Raw genomic sequence first — 25,566 nt, forward strand, 5'->3', positions numbered from 1 at the left:
CAGTACTGTGATATTGTGTGTAATCATTTATCTGCACTGTATGTGTGTTAGCTATCTAGCCAGACAGTTTTAGGAGTGATTCCATAAAGTTTTCAAAATAACTGCCAATATGCCAACATTCCATTCAAACAATGCAGTCAATCCACAGCCATACACTGGCTGAAATCAGTCGATGATAGGACTTAGACAAGTTGTCAATGCAACAACTATTGATATTGTGTCATATAATAGCACTCACAGCTTTTCAAGAAAATACAAACTTTGACATTTATGGTTTGTTTACATATATTTTAGAGGCTGTTTATACAGAACATTCTTAGAAAACCTCAAGCTGTTTTTATGATGATTTATATGACAATATTTTAAGTTAACAATTCTATTACACAATTTCTAATATCATATGCCTCACTTTTATTTTCTTGCATAAGTAAAATCTGGATTATGCCTCCACTGCTATTCATTCCAATTAGACTGGTTTTGTCACGTCTCCACCTGCTCTCCCGCTCCGGCGCTCGATGTCGCCTGTCTACTAACCACCGGTCCTGGCAACCCATCACTACGCACACCTGCCACCTGGCAACCCTTCATTACGCCCACCTGCACCTCATCATTAGGCACACCTGGACCTTATCACTTCCCTGATTACTCCCCCTATATATAGCACTCTGTTGTCATTTCACATCAGGTGTTATTGCCTCTGTTTATGTTCTCATGTCCAGACGCTGCTCTTGTTTTTGTATCGTTACATGTTAATTTATATTAAACTCTCCAACTGCACCTGCTTTCCTGATGCCCTACGTCTCCATTACAGGTTTGGATTTCTCCCGGACCAATATTCCCAGTCGGTATTAGATAGAGGGTGCAGTTCATAAATTCACTCTGGCTGTCTACTCTGATTTCAGAGCACTCTCGTTTGAGTGTGACAGAGCATAGAATAACTGATGAATTTACGAACACACAATACCTGTTGAATATGACCGGTGTCAGTAAACATCGGCAAAATAACATAATTCAGTTGTTGCCAGCAGCACAGTTACAGTCACCAACGCTCTAGATAACATGAAAACAGCCTAACCAGCTCAACTAGGGCAAGTAAAATTGCCAGATTGAGGTGTTCTGTCATTTGAGTCTGGAAGTAGCTTGCAAGCTAGCCAACTTTAGCCAGTTAGCTTTGGTTGCTTGACTGCCGTTCTGAGGTCAGAACGCTCAGGTCAACCCTACTCCTCGGCCAAAGTGTCCAGTGTGTGCACTGAACGCTCCGAGAGCGAAACGCTCTGAATTTACAAACGGACAATCTGACAACGTTCTGAATTTACACTGAATTACGAACACACCCAGAATGTTGTGGCCCCACCTACCTGTGGGGAAAACTACCTAGGTTACCCCACTGGCTCTTCTTCAAATGCAGTTTTCTTGTTGTGTGCTTGTTTTTGTCAATTACAAAACTACATTTAAGAAAAGTACAACATGTCTAAAGATAACTTCTTAACATTTTCTGCTCCCGAGCGTTCTCACTACTTTGTAGGGCTTCCCTCATGACTGTGCTAGCAGCCACATGAGTGCTTGCTAGCTAGCTAGGTTCTGTGGAGACCAGTCAAGTCCTTCCACAACGATCTCGACAAACCATTTCTGTATGGATCTCGCTTTGTGCACAGGGGCATTGTCATGCTGAAACAAGAAAGGGCCTTCCACAAACTGTCATTGTATGCTGTAGTGTTCAGATTTCCCTTCACTGGAACTAAGGGGCCTAACCCGAACCATGAAAAACAGCCCCAGACCATTATTCCTTGTACACCAAACATTACAGTTGGCACTATGCATTGGGGCAGGTAGCGTTCTCCTGGCATCCGCTAAACCCAGATTCGTCCGTCGGACTGCCAGATGGTAAAGAGTAATTCATCACATCAGTCCAATGGCGGTGAGCTTTACACTTCTCCAGTCAAAGCTTGGCATTGTGCAAGGTGATCTTATGCTTGTGTGCGGCTACTCAGCCATGGAAACCCATTTCGTGAAGCTCCCAACAAACAGTTATTGTGGTGATGTTGCTTCCAGAGGCAGTTTGGAAGTCGGTGTGTGGGTGTTGCAACTGAGGTCAGACGATTTTTACGCGCTACGTGCTTCAGCACTCGGCGGACCTGTTTTGTGAACTTGTGTGGCCTACCACTTCACGGCTGAGTCAATGTTGCTCCTAGACGTTTCCACTTCACAAGAACAGCACTTACAGTTGACCGGGGCAGCTCTAGCAGGGTAGAAATTTGACAAACTAACTTGTTGGAAAAGTGGCATCCTATGACAATGCCACGTTGAAAGTCACATCTCTTCAGTAAGGCCATTCTACTGCCAATGTTTGTCTATAGAGATTGCATGGCTGTGTGCTCAATTTTATACACCTGTCAGCAATAGGTGTGGCGGAACTAGCCGAATCAACAAATTTGAAGGAGTGTCCACATACTTTTGTATATATAGTGTAACCACTAGCTACGTGTAGCCTACTTGGACACAGGGTCCCCACATTTCCCACTTTCCCCACGCCGAATAGCCCGAAGCCAAAGGGCACTTCTCGCAGGCTTTATTTCCCTACGTAGGAACATTGCAACATGTAGACTTTTGACCTGGTTACTACATTGAACAACACAGCAGCTTTTCAGCATGTTTTGTTATTACTGAATAACTAAAAATCTATGACAAAATTTGCTCTTTTACAATGGGGGTCAATGGGAAAGAATGTTTTTTTTTTAAATCAACTCAGAGCATATGGCTGCCATTTTCACCCCATTCTGGAACTTTGAGGGTTTAGGAAATAGTTACTCTAGTAATTTAGTAGGATCTCCATGGGTATGACTTACTTGACAAACTGTATGTTAAAGGGTAACAGTACCAGTAGGCTTAGTCGAATGGTTAAAGGGGAACAACTCTAGCTAGCTGCTATATAGTTAGTTGACTGCATGTATCTCAAGGCACAGCTTGCCCTTGTAATCCACACAAGCAAGGTTATTCACAAGTAAACCCAACAGAGGAGAAGATTGGAAAAAAGAGGAAGGCCTTTATCGCTCCTCCACTCTGAGAACACCGGGAAGAGGAACTTTGCACAGTGGGCCACTTTAATCTACATCAAATGATTTGAGTTCTGTTATTTACAGAGCTTCTGCACTTCTAGAGTAAACATCCCAATTTTGCATTCCACTTTTTTATATTGGATTTATTTACTTTTTCCTGTCGACGGCGTTCCCCGTTTATTACACCAATCTGCCTTTCTTCTCCGCTCTCCTTTATCACCGGAGAGTCTGAGAACTATCTCTGACTGCTGCTGCGGCACAGGGAGGAGGGGAGCTTGACATTCCACACAGGCAGACAGTACAGGAGCAGGCCAGGTTGACACTGTGAAAAGATCAGACCTCATGACGGTTCCATGTGGCGTAGTCGCCCACGACTAATCCGGAAAATGAGCGTCTCTTTGAGCAGGACTGACAGATGTGGCTTGGACTAATGTGCCAGTGTGGTGGCTGGTGTTCGGGTTGACACCTTCACAAAGTGTCGGGGACCAGAAGCTTAACTCAACACTATAGTGCTCTGGGGGCTAAGCCGCTCCCATTCAAGTTCCCCAATTAGGTACTCTCTGGGTGATATCTTCGTGTGAAAGGACATTTCTTTTTTAGTTTGCTGCTGCTATCCCCAGTCACTAACTGCACACCTGCACAACGCTCTGAGCTGAATGAAGCACAGATGGAGCCTGATTATGTAAGAGAATGAGAATGGTATTGAGAATGGAACATTAGCACTAGCCTCCAGTACAGTATTGAGAATGGAGCAAGTAGCACAAGCCTCCTGTACTGTATTGAGAGTGGAACAAGTAGCATTAAGATCACTTGTCAATTGCACACAAGGTCCAACCGAAATTTGACTTCTGCTTTTAACCCAACCCCGCCGAAAGACACACATATACAGGCTTTTGGAGAGGTGCGGGGGCTGCGACACTGGGTGCCCGGGAAGGCTTAAGTGCCTTGCTCAAGGACACAACGGCAGACAATGGCATCTAGGATTTGATACCAGCAACCCTCCGGTTGCCAGCTCATTCCCCACCAGATTTTTCCCATCAGACACAGGATTCGAACTGGAAACCCTCCGGTTGCTGGCTTGACTCTCTAACCAGTAGGTTACCTGCCGCCCCGAGTCTGCAGTAGAGGTGGACTTGGGAGTGAAAATTAATTCCTGGCCCACTGTCTTATACTGTCAATTTTTTTGCCTGTACTGTCCTGATCCCGCAACAGTTCTATAACCCGGAACCTTCCTGTCCTGTCCCAATAAAAATCACTCCCATCCCATGCTCATTTTTACGTACAGAAATAGGAAATAACTTCCTCCGTTAGCTGCTTGTCTGTCTGTCCACTGCTCTGCGTGGGAGTAGCCATAGCAACTGGTCCATTTTCCTGCTGCTCAGTGTTCACGAGATAGTTGCCTGCACACACAGCTGATAACAAGCACATTTTGTGATTTTGGTAATGAAGGCAGCCCTTCTACTTACCCAGAGTCGGATGAACTCATGGATATGTGTTATTATGTATGTCTCCGCATGCATTTCATTTTTGTAGGAACAATTGGGCTTGACCGGTAGCATTGTTGGTAGTAGAGCAGCTATGCCACTTCAGGCCTCTTGTACCACTCTCTGGTTGGTATGTGATTAATCCGCAGCATTTTTTCAAGCCGTGTACTTGGTTCCGTTGTTGTCAACGACATCTTTATCAAATTTAGCTAAAACATTGCTCTTTCCTTTTAATTAATTTGTTAGTGATGGGTTGACTTGTGGTTACAACTGGAGGGAGGCGCGAGAGTGAGCGACAGTGAGCCGACTAGTCCTGTACTTCCCGTTCAATCTTACTTTGTTGTCATGACTTTCCCTCCTGGGTGAGGATCAAAGCGAGCCCCCCTTCTCTCCCACCAGAGAGGAAGTGGGCCGGTTTGATGACTTTAACGATCGGTCGTAAACTTTCTCTCTCTGGCCTGGCAGTATGGAGAATGGAATGTCTGAGTGTTACAACAGAGAGAGACTTTGCAGTACTTCACCATCAAAAGATTGGACATTGAGACAATATTTATAACATAAAAATGTGGGAAATGGTTGGTGGGGCTCCGAACAATAATCATGTCAAATCAGTTGTTGTTTTGTGATATCATTAAGGATGGTATAACTAAATAACTGTAACTCTACAAATGTATACATCCCAGTTATCAGATTTACATCTAAATGTTGTGGAACTTATGTGATTAAATATGAAACTATTTGTGAGAAGATGAAATGTGCATTCTAAATGAGATAATTGTTTTTCATATAGACTTTTGAAATTTACATTAGACCAGAAAATGTGGAGCGGAGGCTACACATTGAAATGGTTGCAATTTAGATACAGACCAAACCATGCCGGGTTGCTGCTGGTGTGTAAAGTGCTGAATAATCAACCATTGAGACCAAGCAGGCGGACAGTGTTGAGCCGGCCGTCATGAATGGTTAGACTCTACCAGACCAGAAAGCGTGGAGTGGTGGCTACACATTGAAATTGTTGCAATTTAAATACAGACCAGTGTAACCGACAGCGTGAGCTGAATGTTAACGAAATGGTAAGACCCTCTGAAAAGAAGGCGAAGAAGGTGAAGGCTATACCAAACATTCTCAGTCTGCAGCTGGGTAATGTAAAGTAGTCTAGAACTTTGACCAAAGACACAAAGAAGATCTTAGCAAACGACCATTGGTACATTTCTGAAGGATCCAGTCTAACGAACTACGAAAGCCTACTACTACAACTACAAAGGACATTGTGACCTCTGGTGGACAACCAGAGACTTACACAACCAGGGACTTTCTGTCGAACGACTCCTTATAGATGGACAGGGCGATTTCAACAGAGAGAGACGACAAAGACATACAAGTGTAAATATATACATTGCAATTATTTTAGAATGAGCGGTCGTTCATGTGCAAAGTATTCACATTCCCATGAGCATAGTTTTTCAACTGTATGTAAGATGGGTCTTTTTCCCCCCACCCCTTTCATTGTGTAACAAGCCGTCATATCGGGTTAGTCCACTATAGACTTTTCATTGCATTATGTTAGTAATCAATTCAACCTATATAACCTTTTTCCGTGGTTCCCCAAGATTGCTAATGAATTAATTGTTACAAGATTAATTTAATCACGTAAATAATTAAACATAGTTAATTGATTTGATAAAATAACCGTCATCACATTAATGATAGTCACTTCACGACACCGTCCTGTCCCAAACTTGACTCTAGAACTTGACTCCCATTCCTGCCAGAATCCCGCGGGACCCACAAGACTCGTGGGAGTCCTTTTCCCATGTCAACCTCTAGTCTGCAGGACAGTTCTGAGAATAGAACAAAAAGCACTAGCCTCCAGACAATATTAGCCAAAGACCTTTTTCCTCAGAGTGAAACTGAACATATACTGTACTTAAGTCCTAGCAGGAGACAGAGAGCATGTGTACCCAGGCACAGCCACTCATTGGCCCTTGAGGAGTCCATCTCCACACCCAGTTTGACCACATACCACACAAAGTAATCCTTTATCCACTCACATTCACTACTTTCCAGCTCAAAGAAAGAGAAGGCACTTTCCTCCAGCTGAATGCCATCATCTGACAAGGTCTTTGCCCAGCTAATGAGATCGCTCCTGCTCCTCTAGCTCCTCTTTCTTTCTTCCCCTCTGACGTGAGGGCAGAGTTATCCCTCTCTCCCTCTCTCTATCCCTACTTGCTCTGTCTCTCTCTCTCCCTCTCTCGTCTTTTCCAGAGTAATTGTGATGGAGCTGAAAGTGCTTCCTGGGGGTCAGTGTTGGCTTTGAGAACAGCATATGTTTCCTGAAAAGAGATTCTGCAGACGCTTTCATTCACGTCCTTTGATTCTGATTTCAGAGATTAAAGATTAAGTCTGACTGTATAGCTCTGTGATTTTCCTGTGTGTTTTTTGCTAACTGTAATTAAGCTATCTGCTAGCTGTCTCTGAGTGAACATGGTTTTAATGCAGATTACAGTGCAAGTTTTGGACCACACTCACAGTGTCCTATGTGTCTATCTGGCCCGTTTCTCCCCCTTTCCCTCTCTGGCTCGGTCTCTCTGAGACATCATGTTCGTTCCTATTTTGTTTTTGTCAGTTTGTAGGCAGATTGGAGATGGGGAATAGATCAAAAGCAGAATGGATGAGCTGTTTTGCAAGATCCCCCAGCCTTAGCGGATTTCAAGGCTGACTGAGACTTTGTGTATGTGTGTGGGTGGGTGTGTGAGTGTGTATGCGTATGTGCGCCCTGCGCATGCATGTGTGTGTTGCTGTCTGTCTGTGACCTTATATTGTGTAGTCCTATTAGGAGCCAGGGCTTAGCAGCAAGCCACACTAATAGAGGCATAGCAGTATAGCCGTTACATAGACAGGTGTGTGTGTGGCCCGGTACTAGTGTTTCCTCCACTAGAAGATCATACAACATGCTCCCATGAGAAGCAGGGACCCTCAGCAATGTTGATCCCCTCAGTCTGCTGCATCCTGTTGCACTTTATTTAACCTCTGTCTCCAACTAAGACCTGGTCCCTATCCATTCCCTGCTGCTGTGTGGCCCAAGAATGGATCCAGAGAAAGAGACGTTTGCGGAACAATCAGCTGTTTGGGTTCTGTGGTTTTTAAGGGACAGTGTTTGGGAGGGCATCGTGTGTGTGCGTGTGTGGGCATTGTGTGTGTGTGTGTGTGTGTGTGTTTGTGTGTGTGGGCATTGTGTGTGTGTGTGTGTGTGTGTGGGGGCATTGTGTGGGCATTGTGTGGGCATTGTGTGTGTGTGTGTGTGTGTGTGTGTGTGTGTGTGTGTGTGTGTGTGTGTGTGTGTGTGTGTGTGTGTGTGTGTGTGTGTGTGTGTGTGTGAAAAGGGGAATGGCCTGCGGCTCAGAGGTGCGCTTTGAAGTGCTCAGGCGGCTGTTCGGCTCCCTCTCTCAAACCAGTGCTCGTGCTCGTTATACCAACAGAGAACGTGACGCCGCGGCCACCACACCAATAATGCCAAATAATGAATGTGGGAAACTGTCTTTTGCATCATGGAACTAACAAGAAATGTTTTTGTTCGCCTAGTAGGCGGTGCAAATTGAAATTTTGATTGTATTGAAAGGTCACGTCGTGAAAGCACATAAACGAGCCTGACCTTTTGGGCTGGCCTTTCCTTGACTGGTGTGGTCATTACTAGAGCGGAAATATAACAAAACCAAGTCAGCCGCACGCACACACACGTAGAACGTCTTTATTCTCTATAGCATACATTTCCACTAATGGTTTTTGAGATAACATTGTCTTTGTGTGCCTTGCGCTATTTTCATATGGAGCCATCTTCATTATGCAAAGCAAAGTGTACATCTCTGTGTTAGCGAGGCAGCGTTTATTTATGCAGTGATCCACCATCTTTTGCTCCTGGAGAGATGCAGTACTACAGGCACACTTGGGACCTGTTCAATAGGGAACACCGTACCAAGTATTTCTTACTCAGTGGTTGAAAAAGTACCCAATTCTCATACTTGAGTAAAAGTAAAGATACCTTAATAGAAAATGACTCAAGTAAAGTGAATGTCACCCAGTAAAATAGTATTTGAGTAAAAGTCTAAAAGTATTTGGTTTTAAATATACTTAAGTATTAAAAGTAAAAGAGTAAATCATTTCAAATTCCTTATATTAAGCAAACCAGACAGCACAATTATCTTGTTTTTTAAATTTACGGCTAGCCAGGGGCACAGCATTCGTGTTAAGTTAGTCCGCCAGATCAGAGGCAGTAGGGATGACCAGGGATGTTCTCTTGATAAGTGTGTGAATTGGACCATTTTCCTGTCCTGCTAAGCATTCAAAATGTAACGAGTACTTTTGGGTGTCAGGGAAAATGTATGGAGTAAAAAGTACATTATTTTCTTTAGGAATGTAGTAGTTCTTTATAGTATTTTTACTTACTTTACACCGCTGTTCTTACTGGACACACATTTCTTACTAGACAAGTTCACATAGTACCTCTCGTTCTGTTTCGTGCCTAATGAACACACACACACACAGACACACACAGTCCTTATCCACCATCATAACCCAAATCCTTTAGCTAGAGAGCGAAGACTTGGAGTCTACATTACCCTACAAGATACTGGTAGCGTAGCAGTAGCACCATAGCATAATGTAGGCATTTGTCAGAACACAGCCCTGCTTGCCATGTCCTAATGGATATGCTGTGTCTTTCAAAGTGAAATCTAGGAACGGTTTCTTTCCCTTGAGCGAGGGCCCTTATCTTGGGCCAATACGCTGTAATTTCAGGTGCCAGAGTGAGCCTGGGGTAATCCTTCACATGCTCCACTCTGCTTCCCTGCTCTCTTCCTCTTCTCCTCACACCTTTCCATTGATTTGTTCTCTTCCTTTCTCTCTGCACTCTGCTCTGGTTCCTAAGTAAATGACTGCCACTCCTGGCTAGGACACTAATCTCCTCCTTTCTCTCTCTCTCAATTCAATTCAATTTAAGGGCTTTATTGGCATGGGAAACGTCTGTTAACATTGTCAAAGTGAACTAGATAATAAGAAAAAGTCAAATAAACAATAAGAATTAACAGTAAACATTACACTCTCCCTCTCTCTCTCTCTCTCTCTCTCTTGCTCTCTCAGTTCACACTTCTCCTGAGGAGTCAGTGGAGAAAAGAAGGCCCGAACGGCTCAACCGGAATTACACATGCAGGTGTAGAGAGGCAGTTAGCTCGATTAGCAGTTGAAAGGGAAGTATAGCTGTGCAATAGGACTATTATGCTACGGTCAACATGTGCAACATATCAGAACGTAGGAAAAAGGGTTGCGAGAACTCAATTTGGAACGCTTTGCTTAATCACTGTATTTTAATTGTAGTTTTTTTTAAGGGTTCTGATTCCACATCATTGGATCTTCAGGTGGCGTATAGAAGCAGTACGGGGATTGAGTGACCACCATATTGTGCTTCGGTAAGATCGATCGACGTAATGATCAACACTCTCTCTCAACCTCTGGGAAATGTTCTTGCAACACACTCAAGGCCAGAAGAGTTGTAACACCATGTGACAAAGGAGCTACTAGGAAAATAACATATCGTTTGATGCTGATATTATATGTACCTGTCTGTGAAGAGGAATGAAAGACATTGATTACACCTCCGATTCATCATACTTCATTTTATTTAGCAGGATATGGGTGCCACTTAGACAATTACTCCCATTTACCTTGGCCGGTCCTCATGTCATGCTCTGGATTGTTGAAACGACTGTTTTTAGTGCCACTCAAAGGTATTGATACAGTCAGACAGGGAGTATGGAGGAGTGAGGACATTGAACTGTTTCAAATGACAGATTGTTTGGATATGTATCAAATTGTCAAAGTTTGACCGAATAGCTATAGAACCATAACTTAAGGTTGTGTTAACCCACTGGCATTAGCTCTGGGAGCTTACATCAGTCTTCAGGTATCAGGCAAGGTGTCTAATTAAAGCATAAGGTAGTTCAACAAACCACTTCTGTCTCATAGGCACACTAGATATACACGACCGTTCAAAAGTTTGGGGTCAGTTTTTGAAAGAAAAGCACTTTTTTTATCCATTAAAATAACATCAAATTGATCAGAAATACAGTGACATTGTTTTAAAGCGCTCGTCCCGCATGCGGGATCAACATCCAGCGAAAAATCATATCACATATTCATAACCGAACCATAACGAAATTTAATATATATTTTTTTCAAACATAGGACCATTTTATACCGTTTTATAGATACATCTCTCCTGAATCGAACCACGTTGTCCGATTTCAAAAAGGCTTTACAGCAAAAGCAAAACATTAGATTATGTTAGAGGAGTACATCGTCAAAGTAGCCACATTGCCATTTTCCAACCAACCACATGCGTCACAAATAACCAAAACACAGCTAAATGCAGCACTAACCTTTGACAATCTTCATCAGATGACACTCCTAGGACATCATGTTACACAATACATGCATTCTTTTGTTCGATAAAGTTCATATTTATATATAAAAACAGCATTTTACATCGGCGCGTGACGTTGAGAAAATATTTTCCCTCAAATGCATCCGGTGAATCAGCGCTACAATTTACTAAATTACTATTCAAAAAAAAAATTAAAATGTAATATTGTCATTCAAAGAATTATAGATTAACATCTCGTGAATGCACCCGCATTGCCAGATTTAAAAATAACTTTACTGGGAAATCACACTTTGCAATAAAAGGGGATGCTATGCTCAGAAAAATAGGCTAGGCGATACAGGTTAGCGTCATCTTGGAACAATCTAATATCAAATCTACTCTTGTATACTATTGTAAATATTCCCTTACCTTTGATTATCTTCATCAGAAGGCACTTCCAGGAATCCCAGGTCCACAACAAATGTAGTTTTGTTCGAAAAAGTTAATAATTTATGTCCCAATAGCTCCTTCATGTTAGCACGTTCCAAAGGCTACTCAAAATGTACTGTAGTGCGCGGGACTTGTCGTCACGAATGTGCAAAAAATATATATTTAAGTTTGTTCAAACATGTCAAACGTTGTATAACATAAATCTTTAGGGCCTTTTTCAACCAGAGCTTCAATAATATTCAAGGGGGACGATTGCATTGTCTTACTAAACGTTTCGAAAGGGGAGGGTAGCCAGGGGCGCCCGTGTCATAATGGTAATGGCCCTCCCCCTGTGACCAAGTTCCACAGCCTCTCTTTGGGTCAGTTTGTACCATAGAAGACTCAAACCACTTTGTAAAGACTGTTGACATCTAGTGGAAGCCTTAGGAAGTGCTCAATGAATCCTAACTCACGGTGTGTTTTATAGGCAAAGTGCTGAAGGTGAGTCCACAAATCAGATTTCCACTTCCTGTTAGGATCTGTCTCGGGGTTTTGACTGCCATATGAGTTATGTTATACTCACAGACACCATTCAAACAGTTTTAGAAACTTTAGGGTGTTTTCTATCCACATCTACTAATTATATGCATATCCTAGCTTCTGAGTTTGAGTAGGAGGCCGTTTAAAATGGGCATGTATTTTTTTCAAAATTCGCTGTAGCGCCCCCTATCCTTGGCGTGCGTTAAGAGGTTAATAGACATTGTTAATGTTGTAAATGACTATTGTAGCTGGAAATGGCAGATTTTTCATGGAATATCTACATAGGCATACAGAGGCCCATTATCAGCAACCACCACTCCTGTGTTCCAATGGCACATTGTGTTAGCTAATCCAAGTTTATCATTTTTAAAGGCTAATTGATCATTAGAAAACCCTTTTGCAATTATGTTAGCACAGCTGAAAACTGTTGTTCTGATTAAAGAAGCAATAAAGCTGGCCTTCTTTTTTAAATTATTATTTTACCCCTTTTTCTCCCCAATTGGTAGTAGTTACTGTCTTGTCTCATTGCTGCAACTCCCGTACGGACTCGGGAGAGGCGAAGGTTGAGAGCCATGCGTCCTCCAAAACACAACCCAACCAAGCCACACTGCTTCTTGACACAACGCACATCCAACCCGGAAGCCAGCCGCACCAATGTGTCGGAGGAAACACCATACACTTAGTGACCTGGTCAGCGTGCACTGCACCCGGCCTGCCACAGGAGTCGCTAGTGCGCGAGGAGGCTAGGATATCCCTGCCGGCAAACCCTCCCTAACCCGGACAACGCTGGGCCAATTGTGCTTCGCCCCATGAGCCTCCCGGTCGCGGCCGGCTGCGGCAGAGCCTGGGCTTGAACCCAGAATCTCTGGTGGCACAGCTAGCACTGCGATGCAGTGCCTTAGACCACTGCGCCACCCGGGAGGCCCGAATGGAACAATCTTAGCCATTATACCGCCTATATTTAACTGACTGACACATTATAGCCTAGGCCTTTATATGTACACTACCGTTCAAAAGTTAGGGGTCACTTAGAAATGTCCTTGTTTTTGAAAGAAAAGCACCATTTTTGTACATTAAAATAACATCAAATTGATCAGAAATACAGTGTAGACCGTGTTAATGTTCTAAATGACTATTGTATGACTATCCTGATTTAAGAAGCAATAAAACTGACCTTCTTTAGATTAGTTGAGTATCTGGAGCATCAGCATATATGGGTTCGATTACAGGCTCAAAATGGCCAGAAACAAAGACTTTCTTCTGCAACTCATCAGTCTACTCTTGTTCTGAGAAATGAAGGCTATTCCATGTGAGAAATTGCCAAGAAACTGAAGATCTCGTACAACGCTGTGTAATACGCCCTTCACAGAACAGAGCAAACTGGCTCTAACCAGAATAGAAAGGGGAGTGGGAGGCCCTGGTGCACAACTGAGCAAGAGGACAAGTACATTAGTGTCTAGTTTGAGAAACAGACGCCTCACAAGTCCTTAACTGGCAACTTCATTAAATAGTACCCGCAAAACACCAGTCAACGTCAACAGTGAAGAGGCGACTCCGGGATGCTGTCCTTCTTCTAGGCACAATCAACAGCCTGATCAACTCTATGTGAAGGAGATGTGTCGCGCTGCATGAGGCAAATAGTGGTCGCACCAGATACTGACTGTTTTTCTTATCCATGCCCCTATCTTCTTTTTAAGGTATCTGTGACCAACAGATGCATATCTGTACTACATGTATTGGGGCCTAATGACTTCCTTATATGAACTGTAACATATTATGAATAATCTGGAATCAACTGGCATCTACTTGTGAAACATTGATTCATATCATAGAACGACTTTGTAATCTAAGGTGATTCATACAACACATGTAGATATTCAACGATTCATCGTTGCACTTTTGGAGATTCACAATATTTCAAGTCTTTGAACGTCACTTGACTAAGAAATGTTTCCATATTGTTTCTTTCAAAGCTAAATTGCCACCAATCCTTTCTACGCGCTTATCATAATCAGAGATTCCATTTGAAAGTTTACCATTCTTCTCAAGCACAAATTGAATACAAACAGGGGCGTAACAACGCTGCACTAGCTGCCGACGGCTTCCGGGAGTTTGGGCGGGGGAGGGAGAGGAGGAGAATAACGTGTGCACATTGCTGGGATCTATCGGAACGTTGTTCAGCAATCAGCTTGTGCAATCAGTTGTCAAGTGCATCTCCCCTGTAGAGAGTCGTGGTGGAAGGCTGTGGAAGGCAGCGGCTCAACAATGCACCACCAGGCACGGGCGGGCTGCAGAGGGGAGTGAGAAGAAGGGCAGACGGGTAAGGACGGGTAACGTGGAGGCACCGCAGGCTGTCGGGACAGAAATAGAGGGGCTGAGTGTGTGTGTGTGTGTGTGTGTGTGTTCATTTGTGCGAGTGCGTGGATGTGTGGGAGGCTCAGAGCAGGAAGAGTTCCCAGGCATCCGCCAAAAGGGAGGAACTGCTCTGAGAGTGGCCCTCTGCTCAACTCAGCTAGCTTTGACAATAGGGAATGCAGTGCACAGCAGCTTGCACAAATACTGTAGAGATGAGACACAAGTGAGACTGCACACCTAACCATAAACACACACTTTAAACACACACTTACAAAACACACACAAGCCTAATGATCTGATCATGGTGTACATACAATACCGTTCAAAAGTTTGGGGTCACTTAGAAATTAAGAGTTCCTCTGTCCAGTGTCTGTGTTCTTTTGCCCATCTTAATCTTTTCTTTTTATTGGCCAGTCTGAGATATGGCTTTTTCTTTACAACTCTGCCTAGAACGCCAGCATCCCGGAGTCACCTCTACACTGTTGACGTTGAGACTGGTGTTTTGTGGGTACTATTTAATGATGCTGCCAATTGAGGACTTGTGAGGCGTCTGTTTCTCAAACTAGACACTCTAATGTACTTGTCCTCTTGCTCAGTTGTGCACCGGAGCCTCCCACTCCTCTTTCCATTCTGGTTAGAGCCAGTTTGCTCTGTTCTGTGAAGGGAGTAGTACATAGCGTTGTACTAGATCTTCAGTTTCTTGGCAATTTCTCGCATGGAATAGCCTTCATTTCTCAGAACAAGAATAGACTAACAAGTTTCAGAAGCAAGTCTTTGTTTCTGGCCATTTGGTCCTGTAATCGAACCCACAAATGCTGATGCTCCAGATACTCAACTAATCAAAAAAAGATTCTTCCATTCCTCTCATTGCCTTGTGACAGTGAAAGGTAATAACTACATAGTCAAAGAATCAATTTAGACCCCACTGCTGTTGTGCCCTGACGCATATGCACAACTTGATACACACACACACGCACGCAGCCACTCTAATGCAGCCAGCCACTCACCGGCCAGGGATTGATTGGTAGGGGATGATAAATTAACCAATACCTCAACAAAAGGAATTAATCAGAGAGCCCAATGAACCATACTGCTTTGCAATTACAATGCAAATTAAAAGTTAGGCATGATGTAGCACCGCCACTGAGTGACATGCGTGTTGAGGTGAGGACAGGCAGGATGGGATGACCATACAAGGCCCTGCTGGAGGAGTGCAAGGAGAAGTGGTGGAGGAGCGCCAGCCAAGCTCTAATGGTAATGAGGACATTGGCTCGCTTCAGAGAATTTGGTGTAATTGAGCTAATGAAAGCATTCTGTTGTCTCCTGATTGAACACATGCCCCAATGTATTTCTTCAAGGATGTGTCTTTGTGCTTCATCTCTCTCTCCCTTTTCTCTCCCTCTCTAGTTCGCTATCTCCCCCTTTTAAGGGTGACCTTGGGAAGGGCACAATGACTGAGTGTCTTCTCAAACTGGTTTCAGCTCAGAAGAAAGAGTATTGTCTGTTTGCCTAGTTTGATAGGCTGCTTGCTTCCTAGCCCTTTGATTAACTCTCTAACAGTTGTTTTCTCTGTGTGTGTCTGTGCGTGTGCGTTGGCGTGTCCCTGTGTGTATCCATATCCCCCTTGCAGATTGGCCAGTGGCACTCAGAGCAGGGCCTGTCCATGGAGAGGAAGCTTCCATTAATCAACGTGACCGACACTCTCTTCAACACCACCCTCACTATCACCACTATTCTGGTGAGTGAACCGTCACAGCAACACATTCCCAATGACACACGTTCTGGACACTCCACTTGGTTTAGAATGGAGAGAGTGGTAGATGTTAAAGTATAGTGACGTGGTATTTCACCATAATAAATCATGTCACCGTGTCACGCCGTCACACTCCGAATGACAGACGTGTGCTGGACCACCCACTTGGTTTAGATATAGAGAGTGGTTGACAATAAGGTGTCGTGGGGTGGTATTTCACCATATAGTGCTTGCCATTCATAGAGTTGACGTCTTGGTCTTGAGGCACCCACACTGCTCGCGCACATCAATGAGCGTCTGCGTTGCCAAGGGCTAAAATAGAACTCCTTTCTATTTCTGACGCAGATCGCGCTGCAAGTCCTGCCTCTCCCATCTCATCATTGGTTTATAGAAGCAGGTACCCACGTGCCATCTCCTCATTGGTTATACCCACGTGGGTGATTGAAAGACAAACTGTGTTGCCGGTCGGTGTAGTAATACTATGAAAGTTTAGATGCCAATCACCATATAAGTTCAAAGATGAAAAGGCCCGGAAGGAGGAGAGATGACTAGAAACAATTTGGTTGACCGTGTTATGTGTGGATTAATTGTCGGAGTAGAGGACCTGTGCATTTCAGGGAAAATAACAACTCAATGTTTATATCCCAGGACAAATTAGCTAGCAACAGCAAGCTAGCTAAATAGGACAAATTAGCTAGCTAGTGCAAGCTAACTAGCTAAATTGCCATAAATGTTTAATGCTTTTCGACCTGTTCCCAAATTAATGTAATTGGTTCAGAGTTTGTTTTGATATTTTAACCTACGTGTCGTGATCGCATTTGGTATAGGGGGACAAAATAAATGTATGCACGATGGCGCACGCACGCAGCCGGTTTGGGTTCCGTGTAAGTCGTTCTGGATAAGAGCATCTGCTAAATGACTCAAACGTAAATGTTGATATGCCCCGACTCTGAAGGCTTCCTTGATGTAAATATAGTCTCATCCTCGATATACACTCAGAAAAGCGTATCGCTGGTGTGCTTAGTAGGCCCAGGTGTTTAGATACTATCTATAAGGCTGTACGCTTAGCAATTAAATATGTAACCAGTGTGGCGGTTGTTACGACGAGGGAGAGAGAGAGAGAATATTACGGCAGGCCATGTGAGGTGCTACGTGTTAATTTCATTAGATATAGAATCGTCCAGGCAACTTTCAAAAGCCACCGAAGAGCAATTTCGTCGCTATCACAACTCATTCATCAAGCCGTGATTGCTGTGTCACGTTTTATCTCTGCCGGTGGGGTTGGGCTAGACGTTGCAGTCTTGGGCAGCTGCAGTGCGGAGCTGCACCAGGAGGATTCCTCCTACACCTGTGGGTCTACCCCTCCTGCAGACTATTCCAGTACAGTTCCGCATCACCATCCCTGTGACCTATGTGCCTCCGAGAGCTGATGCAATACAGAAAACATCCTTCCCATCTGAATTTTAATTTTTTTATGATTTTGCACCTCCACAGACCACTAACGTTATGTTGTAATCACTCTTTTTGTTACCGATTTTTGTTTTATCCATCCTTTGAATGTTAGTAAAAGAAATACCTGTGATAGCTCTTCCGCTGTGCCACTAGGCGAGGTGATATTTTTGAACTCCTGATTGCTCTGGGAAGATAATAGAGACTCGGCTCTAAGTTGATTTGTTTTAAAGTCATTTTTGATTGGCTGGCTCAGGCCTCTTTAGGAGAGAGAGTGTAAATAGTACTTAGACCTTGGAATCTTTAATAGGGAAACTGCCACGTCCATTTTCGATATTACAACAACAAAGAAGTTACTGCAAACAACAAACACTGTTTTTTATTCCCTCGGACAGCATTCAGGTAACTGCCAAAGCAATGGAAACAAAGTATACTGAAAGCCGGTGCTTCCACACAGGTGTGGTTCCTGAGTTAATTAAGCAATTAGCAATCCATCATGCTTAGGGTCATGTAAAAAATGCTTGGCTACCATGGCTATGCCCTCATAGGATGACAATGCCCCCATCCACAGGCACGAGCTGTCACTGAACAGTTTAATGAGCATGAAAACTAAGTAAACCATATGCTATGGCCTTTTCAATCCCCAGATCTCAACCCTATTGAACACTTATGGGATATTTTGGAGCGGCGCCTGAGATAGCATTTTCCAACACCATCAACAAAACACAAAATTATGGAATTTCTTGTGGAAGAATGTTGTTGCATCTCTCTAAAAGAGTTCCAGACACTTGTAGAATCTATGCCAAGGTGCATTGAAGCTGTTCTGGCTCGTGGTGGCCCAACACCCTATAAAGACACTCGGTATGTTGGTTTATTTTGTCAGTTAACTGTATGTACTGCAAATTTTTTGACCATGATGCGCAAGGCTCCCCACCTCTGCTTCGTCAATAAATAAATAAAATAACATCGACCATGGGGCGGACAGTGGTGCTGTTTCCCCCTACTGCGAATTCCATCTTTAAATGTTTGCTTCAGTCTACTTGGAGTGCCAGATGGGCAGGCTTTTCACTTTTGAGACTCTTTCATTGGTTCCATTGTGCCAGTCATGCTCAATCAAGCCCAGCTAATGTATTTGAAAGATTTCAGGCATACAGGGCGTTAGCGCCAAGACATGTCGTTGTTACAAAACAACAATACCTAAGAGTGGATTATAAGACGGTGGCATTTAGATGTGAGAGAGCAGAGCGATTTTCCTGCTCAAGCTTAAGAAGATGGTCAAGGGTAATGATAAATTTGTCTTTCTCGCTCTTTCACACACAACCAATTTTCCGAATTTCTATAGTCTTTCACCAATTGAGACTGCCACGCATACACAAGGTTATACACTGATTATACCAAACATTAGGCACACCTTTCTAATATTGAGTCTCCCTCAGAACAGCCTCAATTCGTCAGGGCATGGACTCTACAAGGTGTCGAAAGCGTTTCACAGGGATGCTGGCCCATGTTGACTCCAATGCTTCTCCCAGTTGTGTCAAGTTGCTTGGATGTCTTTTAGGTGGTGGACCATTCTTGATATATACAGGAAACTGTTGAGTGTGAAAAACCCAGCAGTGTTGCCAGTGGCGATTTTAGCATGTAAATCTTGGTGGGACAAAAAAAAAATTGTAAAGTGGGATGCATGCCAGTAAAGCCACTACACAACACAACACTAAACAATACATTAATTTCACTGTAACGGTGACAAACGGTGCCCACAAACTGTTAGGGCCTACATAACGCTGTCCCAACAGCAGTACCATCTAGAAAAAAGAAACGCACACCTATAAAGGTGAAGTGCTGGCTAGCGGAGTAGAAAACTAGAAAATAAGGGAAAGCCGCACACTCTAAGAGTTCAGATGCAAAAATGTAATAACCAACGTTTCGACAGTGAAGCTGAGTATCATCACAAACACATCAGGGTATCATCACAAACACTGCGAGATGAGTCATTTATATAGTGTCAAGAGACACGCAGGTGTTTGTAATCATGGCCAAGTGTGGCCTAATATCATTGGTTAACTCAAATATAAAAAAAAATGGCATACAAAGAACATACAAAAAGACAAACAAATGGATAGCATACGATCATAGCATTTGTAGACTAAAATGTATCTAACAAACAATTACAATGGCAAAATCACAATAATCACAAGAATGGCTTCAGATCAAAGTCTATGTTGAGACCGAAGGGAGCAAGGGTCTTTAAATTAAAGATCCAGGCAGCCTCTCGTTTTAACAATAAATTATCAAGGTCACCCCCTCTCCTCGGGAGGGTGACATGTTCGATGCCAATATAACGCAGAGACGAAATCGAATGGTTTGCTTCCAAAAAGTGGGCCGCAACTGGGTAAGTCAAGATTTTGCACCTAATGGTGCTACGATGCTCTGAGATATGTACTTTTAATTCACGCTTTGTTTTACCCACATAATTTTTACCACAAGGACAAGTTATAAGATAAATAACTGCCTTAGTGGAACACGTAATAACGCCTTTAATTGGGATAGATTTCCCTGTTTGGGGGTGTTTGAAGGATCTACATTTATAAGTGCCATTGCATTGAGCACAGCCATTACACTTGTAATTTCCATCCAGTATGGGCGCAAATAGACGTTGTTCAGGAATATCTTGGGGTGGTAAATCAGAGTGTACCAATTGGTCTCTGAGATTTCTGCCCCGCGAGAATACGACCAGGGGAAGATCAGAAAACACATTACCGAGACTATCATCATATTTCAGAATGTGCCAATGTTTGTGAACGATTCCTTTCATTTGTTCAGAGCACTTTGAATAGCGGGTAGTGAGAACGCAAGAATGTGTCTTTTTGCGAGACTGACCTTGAAAAAGGTCATGTCTCGTTTTGTTTTGAATTTTCTCAATAGCAATATTAATCTGATCATTGTTGTACCCTCTCTCCTTGAACTTATCCTGCGTCTCAGCCATATTTCTGTCGAAATCTGATTGTTTTATACAAATTCTTTTGATTCGACAGAATTGGCTGTAGGGCAAACTATTTTTCAAGGGAAGTGGATGACAACTATCAGCCCTCAACAAACTGTTACGATCAGTTGGTTTCCTGTAAAGATCAGTGTATAGAACATTATCATCACACAAGATCAGAAGATCAAGAAAACTGATTTGACGTGTATCAGATTGCATAGTAAATCTCAAATGTTCAGAACAGGAGTTAAGAAAAGCATAAAACGCCTGGAGCAGTTCTGCATCACCCCTCCATAGAACAAAAATATTGTCAACAGCAGTACCAACATCTTAACACTGCTACACCTGGCTATCAGCGGAGCATTTTCTGTCAGCGAAACATTTCATTCAAGCCTCATTTACTGTCTTTAAAAAAAACATAGCTGATATGGCTGACTTGCTTAAACAAATGTGATTTCTAATGACAATTGAGATGTACAGTACAAACTATGGCATAAGGGGATGACAAGCGGATGAGAGGCAATCCATAATTTAGTTTTAGACATTAATGAGCGAGCTTCGACGGACGTAGTCAATATAACTATTTGTTTAGCACTTTTGAAATGTACAGCGACAGAATTCAGAACATGGGCCGTTCTTACAGTGTTTTCCCTGTACACCAAGTCAGAACCGTAGGATAAATAAAGGGGGCATAGAAGCAGACAACGAGAGCTCTTACAATATTCAATTATTTATTTTCTCTAAAACAGGTTATAGGCTACATGTGCACCACCAAGTCAGAACAGTAGGCAAAGTTAAGAGGGGTAAATAGACCAAAGGATTAGGGTGAGGCACATGGGCTACTAACAGCTTACTACACAACATACACTTAGTATTACTTTCTTAACTACAGTATACAAATCTCCCTGGCATATTACATCATTTATGCAGCAGATATTTTTGGACTCACCTTGTTGTGCTGTGCTCACTTGAACAGGGAGGTGGCATAGCGGGCAAATTTTGGTGGCATTCGTGGGAAATTTTGTCATCAAAGTCTGGCATTCTCTGGATTTATGGAATTCCCAGTTGTTTTGAACTCACTGAAATCAAGTTTTCGCAATTCCGAGTTAACAGTTGTTTTGATCACGGCACAAATCATGCTTCATTGACAGCATGGCCAATGTTGAATGTTTATCAGTTTAAACTTGGAAAAGAGACACTTAATCCCAGATTTGGGACCACACAGCCACTCCTCTGAATAGCAGGCTAGTGATTGCTTTGCAATGCTTGCAGTTAGCCACTGTCACTGATTCCTTCTAAACCACTCATTGTTGAATTTGAGATTTCCAACTTGTTGTGTGATGTTTATGTCCAAAGGCCGATGAGCACCGATACGTTTTATCTATACTTTCTCTTCATTATTTATCTTCATATGGAAAGGATTAAAAGGATTTGCCAGTAGATTGTCGACTTGATTCATGATGATGACTGCTAGCTAAGATTTTGAAGGTATGATGTTGACATGATCAGTCCAATCAAAGCTACTGTTGATATAACGTGATTTGACGTAATTTTATCTGTGGCCAATGACCTTGAGCCTTCTTGGATGGGCACTTCTAATGTAACTCTATGGCAGCACCCAAAGGGGCTTGAATTTTCGAGGTCTACCCTTAGACTTGGCGGTGACGTACAGTGGTTCCTCCTTTAAAAGTTACGAATTTATGCCGCGACCGTTAGTGGTAGAGGATGGCATTCTGTCATTGCACCACACTATCACAAGGAGGAGTGAAAAATCGGAACTATCGGTAGTCTAAACTGTGGCACAAATTGACTAACCTTTTTGTAAATTAATAGAGGCGTTTTCAGTCTGAGTCTCTCTTCTCTGGCACTAGAGTCCTGCATCAGGCAACAACAACAAAAAACTGTCGGTGGTCCTGTAGTTAAGAGAAAACTTGGGTAAATACAATGGGGGAATTACACTTGACATGTGGACTGACGATTTTCGAAAAATAGGCACAGTGTGCTTTAGGTTTCTTTCCCTCTAAAAACAGAAATAAATAATTCTAAATAACAAACTGGCTTTATTTACAAATTAGTAAGAATGTCTCACCCCATGTTCAAGAATGGCGTTTTCCCCTTTATTCAGATTACAACCGCTCACTTTCGGTTATTTGAAAAATAAATAATCTCCAAAATATTGTTATTTTTTTATTTAATCCACCAGAAAAGACAGAACAAATAATACAACAAATATTGTGGTTAAAAACACTTCATCAATTGGAACCTTTATCAAGTGGAAGGGGGAAAAAGTAACGAACTTGTATGTCAGCCCTGCGTTAAAGACCAAAATTGGTTAAAGAAAATTGTGATTAATAAAAATATACACCAGTTTTATTTAAGGACCAAAAAAAATTACAGCTGTGACATATAGATTGCAAAATAGTTGGGAAGAGATTTTCGATGTACTGATTCCATGGCACGTGGTTTATGAATTGACACGCAATTTTCAGTTTATTTTAACCTACTGCAGCCCTAAAACCTATGGGTTTAACCGTCTGAATCAAGGATTATATTGAAGATCGAAGCCGCCTCTTAATGAGTTCTATGAGCCGATCTGTTATCCAACGATTATTATTATAATTATATAAAAGTCCCTTAGATATTCTGTGTTTTTATTTACAGTAGTGATGGACAGCTGGAGGCATTTTGTTTTTCACAAGCATAGCAGGCTGTGAATTCTGCAAACAACGTTTCCAGGATGGGCTATTAGCAGGACAATAGACTCTTCAACCTTTACAAATGGATAGTCTAATAGCTCAGCTACTGTAGGTGTGAGAGAAAAAATCCCCCTCAACTTGCAACGTATTAAGTACTCTAAAGTTGTACATTTCTAACTCCAAACCTCATGCAACCTAAAGCATATACTGTACAGTATTTATGTTTTTGTTAATAAAATAATGATAAAAATACTCTTTCAAAATCCAGAAGTTTATTTCAACTATCAGCAGGACAGTAGGGGATAAATATCACTGAATGACAGAGGATGGGGACTGGTCTTGATAAATCAATCAGATTTTTATTTGAAAATGTTAGGATTATTTTGCTCTTCACTTGCAGTCACTTAGTAATTTAGGCCTACTCCCAACCGGTCCTGTTCTACAGCGCCATATTTTCCTAACTGAAACCCTTAATTTAATCTCTTTAGCCTTGATTGTAAAATTAATCAGTTGATGCATTGGTCCAGAGCCAGGTGGTATTGGAGGAGAGTCACTCGTCATTGGTGAAGAGTCAGGCGGCATTGGTGGAGAGTCAGGCGGAGAATGACACGTTGAAGAGGGTGAGGAACGAGATGGAGTCACAATCCATGCCAGGCACACCTGTGAGCTCTGGAACTCCACCTCCTGTTTGTGGACTCTGCAAACAACGTGTCCTTGATAGGCTGGAAGCCAGGACAATAAACTCTTGCTGAGTTTAGGGACTTTAAATGTACATTATTAATAGATGTTTGCGAGGCATGTCCCATATCTTTTGCATAGCCCACCAAATGCAATGTTTTCTAACCACATCTGGATGGATCCATAACGAATTACTATGGGAATAAATATCACTGTTAGTAGTTGATGTTACTCATCAATAACACAGACCCCCAAAGCAAAGCAGGCGGAGAAAAATAGGTTTATTCAAAGGGGACAAATCGTAGATGTTATGCTGAGAGGTAGATGTTCATTCTCCCCTGTCCTCAGTGATTCTCTCCACAAAACAAAGGGACAGGATGTAAGTTATAACTCCCATCCCTAGCCTCTAGTTGAAAAATTAGAATTCCTTGCAGTAAAATTGGGCCAATGGCCAGATTACAAGTATCCTGTTTCAGGCTCAATGTATAGACAAATTCCTCCCATGTCTCTGACCCATTGATTATTAATTCCCTATTACAGAAAAACCACTATTTCCATTGATCATTAATTCCTTCTTGACCTTTAGTCTTCTGCGTTGTGTATTATCTTAAAATATTATTACATCACTGAATGACAGAGCATGGGGATTGGTCTTTATAAATCAATTCGAAGGATTATTTTGCTTTTCACTCGCAGTTACTTAGTAGCTTAGGCCTACTCCTGACCGGTCACATTGTACAGCGCCATATTTTCCTAACTGAAACCCTTAATTAAATCGATTTAGCCGTGATTGTAAAATTAATCAGCTGATGCATTGGTCCAGAGCTAGGTGGTATTGGCGGCGAGTCACTCATCATTGATGGAGAGTCACGTGGCATTGACGGAGATATATACCAGTTTAATTTAAGGACCAAAAAATTGACAGCTGTTCCATATAGATTGCAAAATAGTTGGGAAGAGATTTTTGATGTACCGATTCCATGGCACTTGGTTTATGAATTGACACGCAAAACGATGCCGGGTTCAAAACTCCGAAAAATGATTATACAAAATTCTTGCAACCAATAAAATGGTATATATATGGGGGATACAACCTTCCCAGCTCTGCAGATTTTTTTTAAGCTAGAAGCCGCCTCTTAATGAGTTCTGAACTGTGAACCAACGATTATTATCATTATTATTATTAACCCTGCATTACATTTGTATAAAAGCCCCTTATATGCTGTGTTTTTATTTAGGATAGTGATGGACAACTGGAGGCATTTTGAAAACATGTTTTCAAACACTTGTTTTTCACAAGGGCTATTCGCAGGACAATAGATACAATGTGGTCCCAAAAACACCTCTCTGACATAGGGTCCAGCATATCTCTTGATGATGTCATTGAATGTCTCGTTAGCTTTGATCAATGCCTGGGCCTGCAGCACGCAAAGTTCTTTGTTTGTCAGACGAATCATTGGGTCGAAACTACAGAACAGTACAAAACAAGAAAGCACACATGGTTAATGTTCTGTGAAAAAATGTAATATATAAATACAAAATGTCTTACAGAGCCTTTCCATAAGTCCTCTCAAGTTTCTTCAATTGTCTTCTGACTGTGATGAGAGTGATGTTGATGTTGTGCCGTGATGCCAGCAGATTCCAGATTGCCTTTGCCAATCGCTCATCGTCTTCAGCCGTCAGTGAGTCGATGGCTTGAATAGTCTCGCTGGAAATGGAATACAATGTAAA

The 25,566-nt window shown here is 42.4% G+C and overlaps 1 protein-coding gene across 1 annotated transcript in view; it reads left to right on the forward strand.

Annotated features, from left to right (window-relative positions):
* The window catches only part of LOC115205893 (glutamate receptor ionotropic, kainate 4-like), a 214,792-nt gene that overhangs the window by 155,284 nt on the left and 33,942 nt on the right, over positions 1 to 25,566 (forward strand). The window contains exon 10 of the mRNA XM_029772314.1: positions 15,910 to 16,017. Within this exon, the coding sequence (XP_029628174.1) occupies positions 15,910 to 16,017 (108 nt within the window). The remainder of the gene's footprint in view (positions 1 to 15,909; positions 16,018 to 25,566) is intronic.

This window comes from Salmo trutta, chromosome 13 (assembly GCF_901001165.1).
Source record: "Salmo trutta chromosome 13, fSalTru1.1, whole genome shotgun sequence".
Taxonomy (NCBI): Eukaryota; Metazoa; Chordata; class Actinopteri; order Salmoniformes; family Salmonidae; genus Salmo; species Salmo trutta.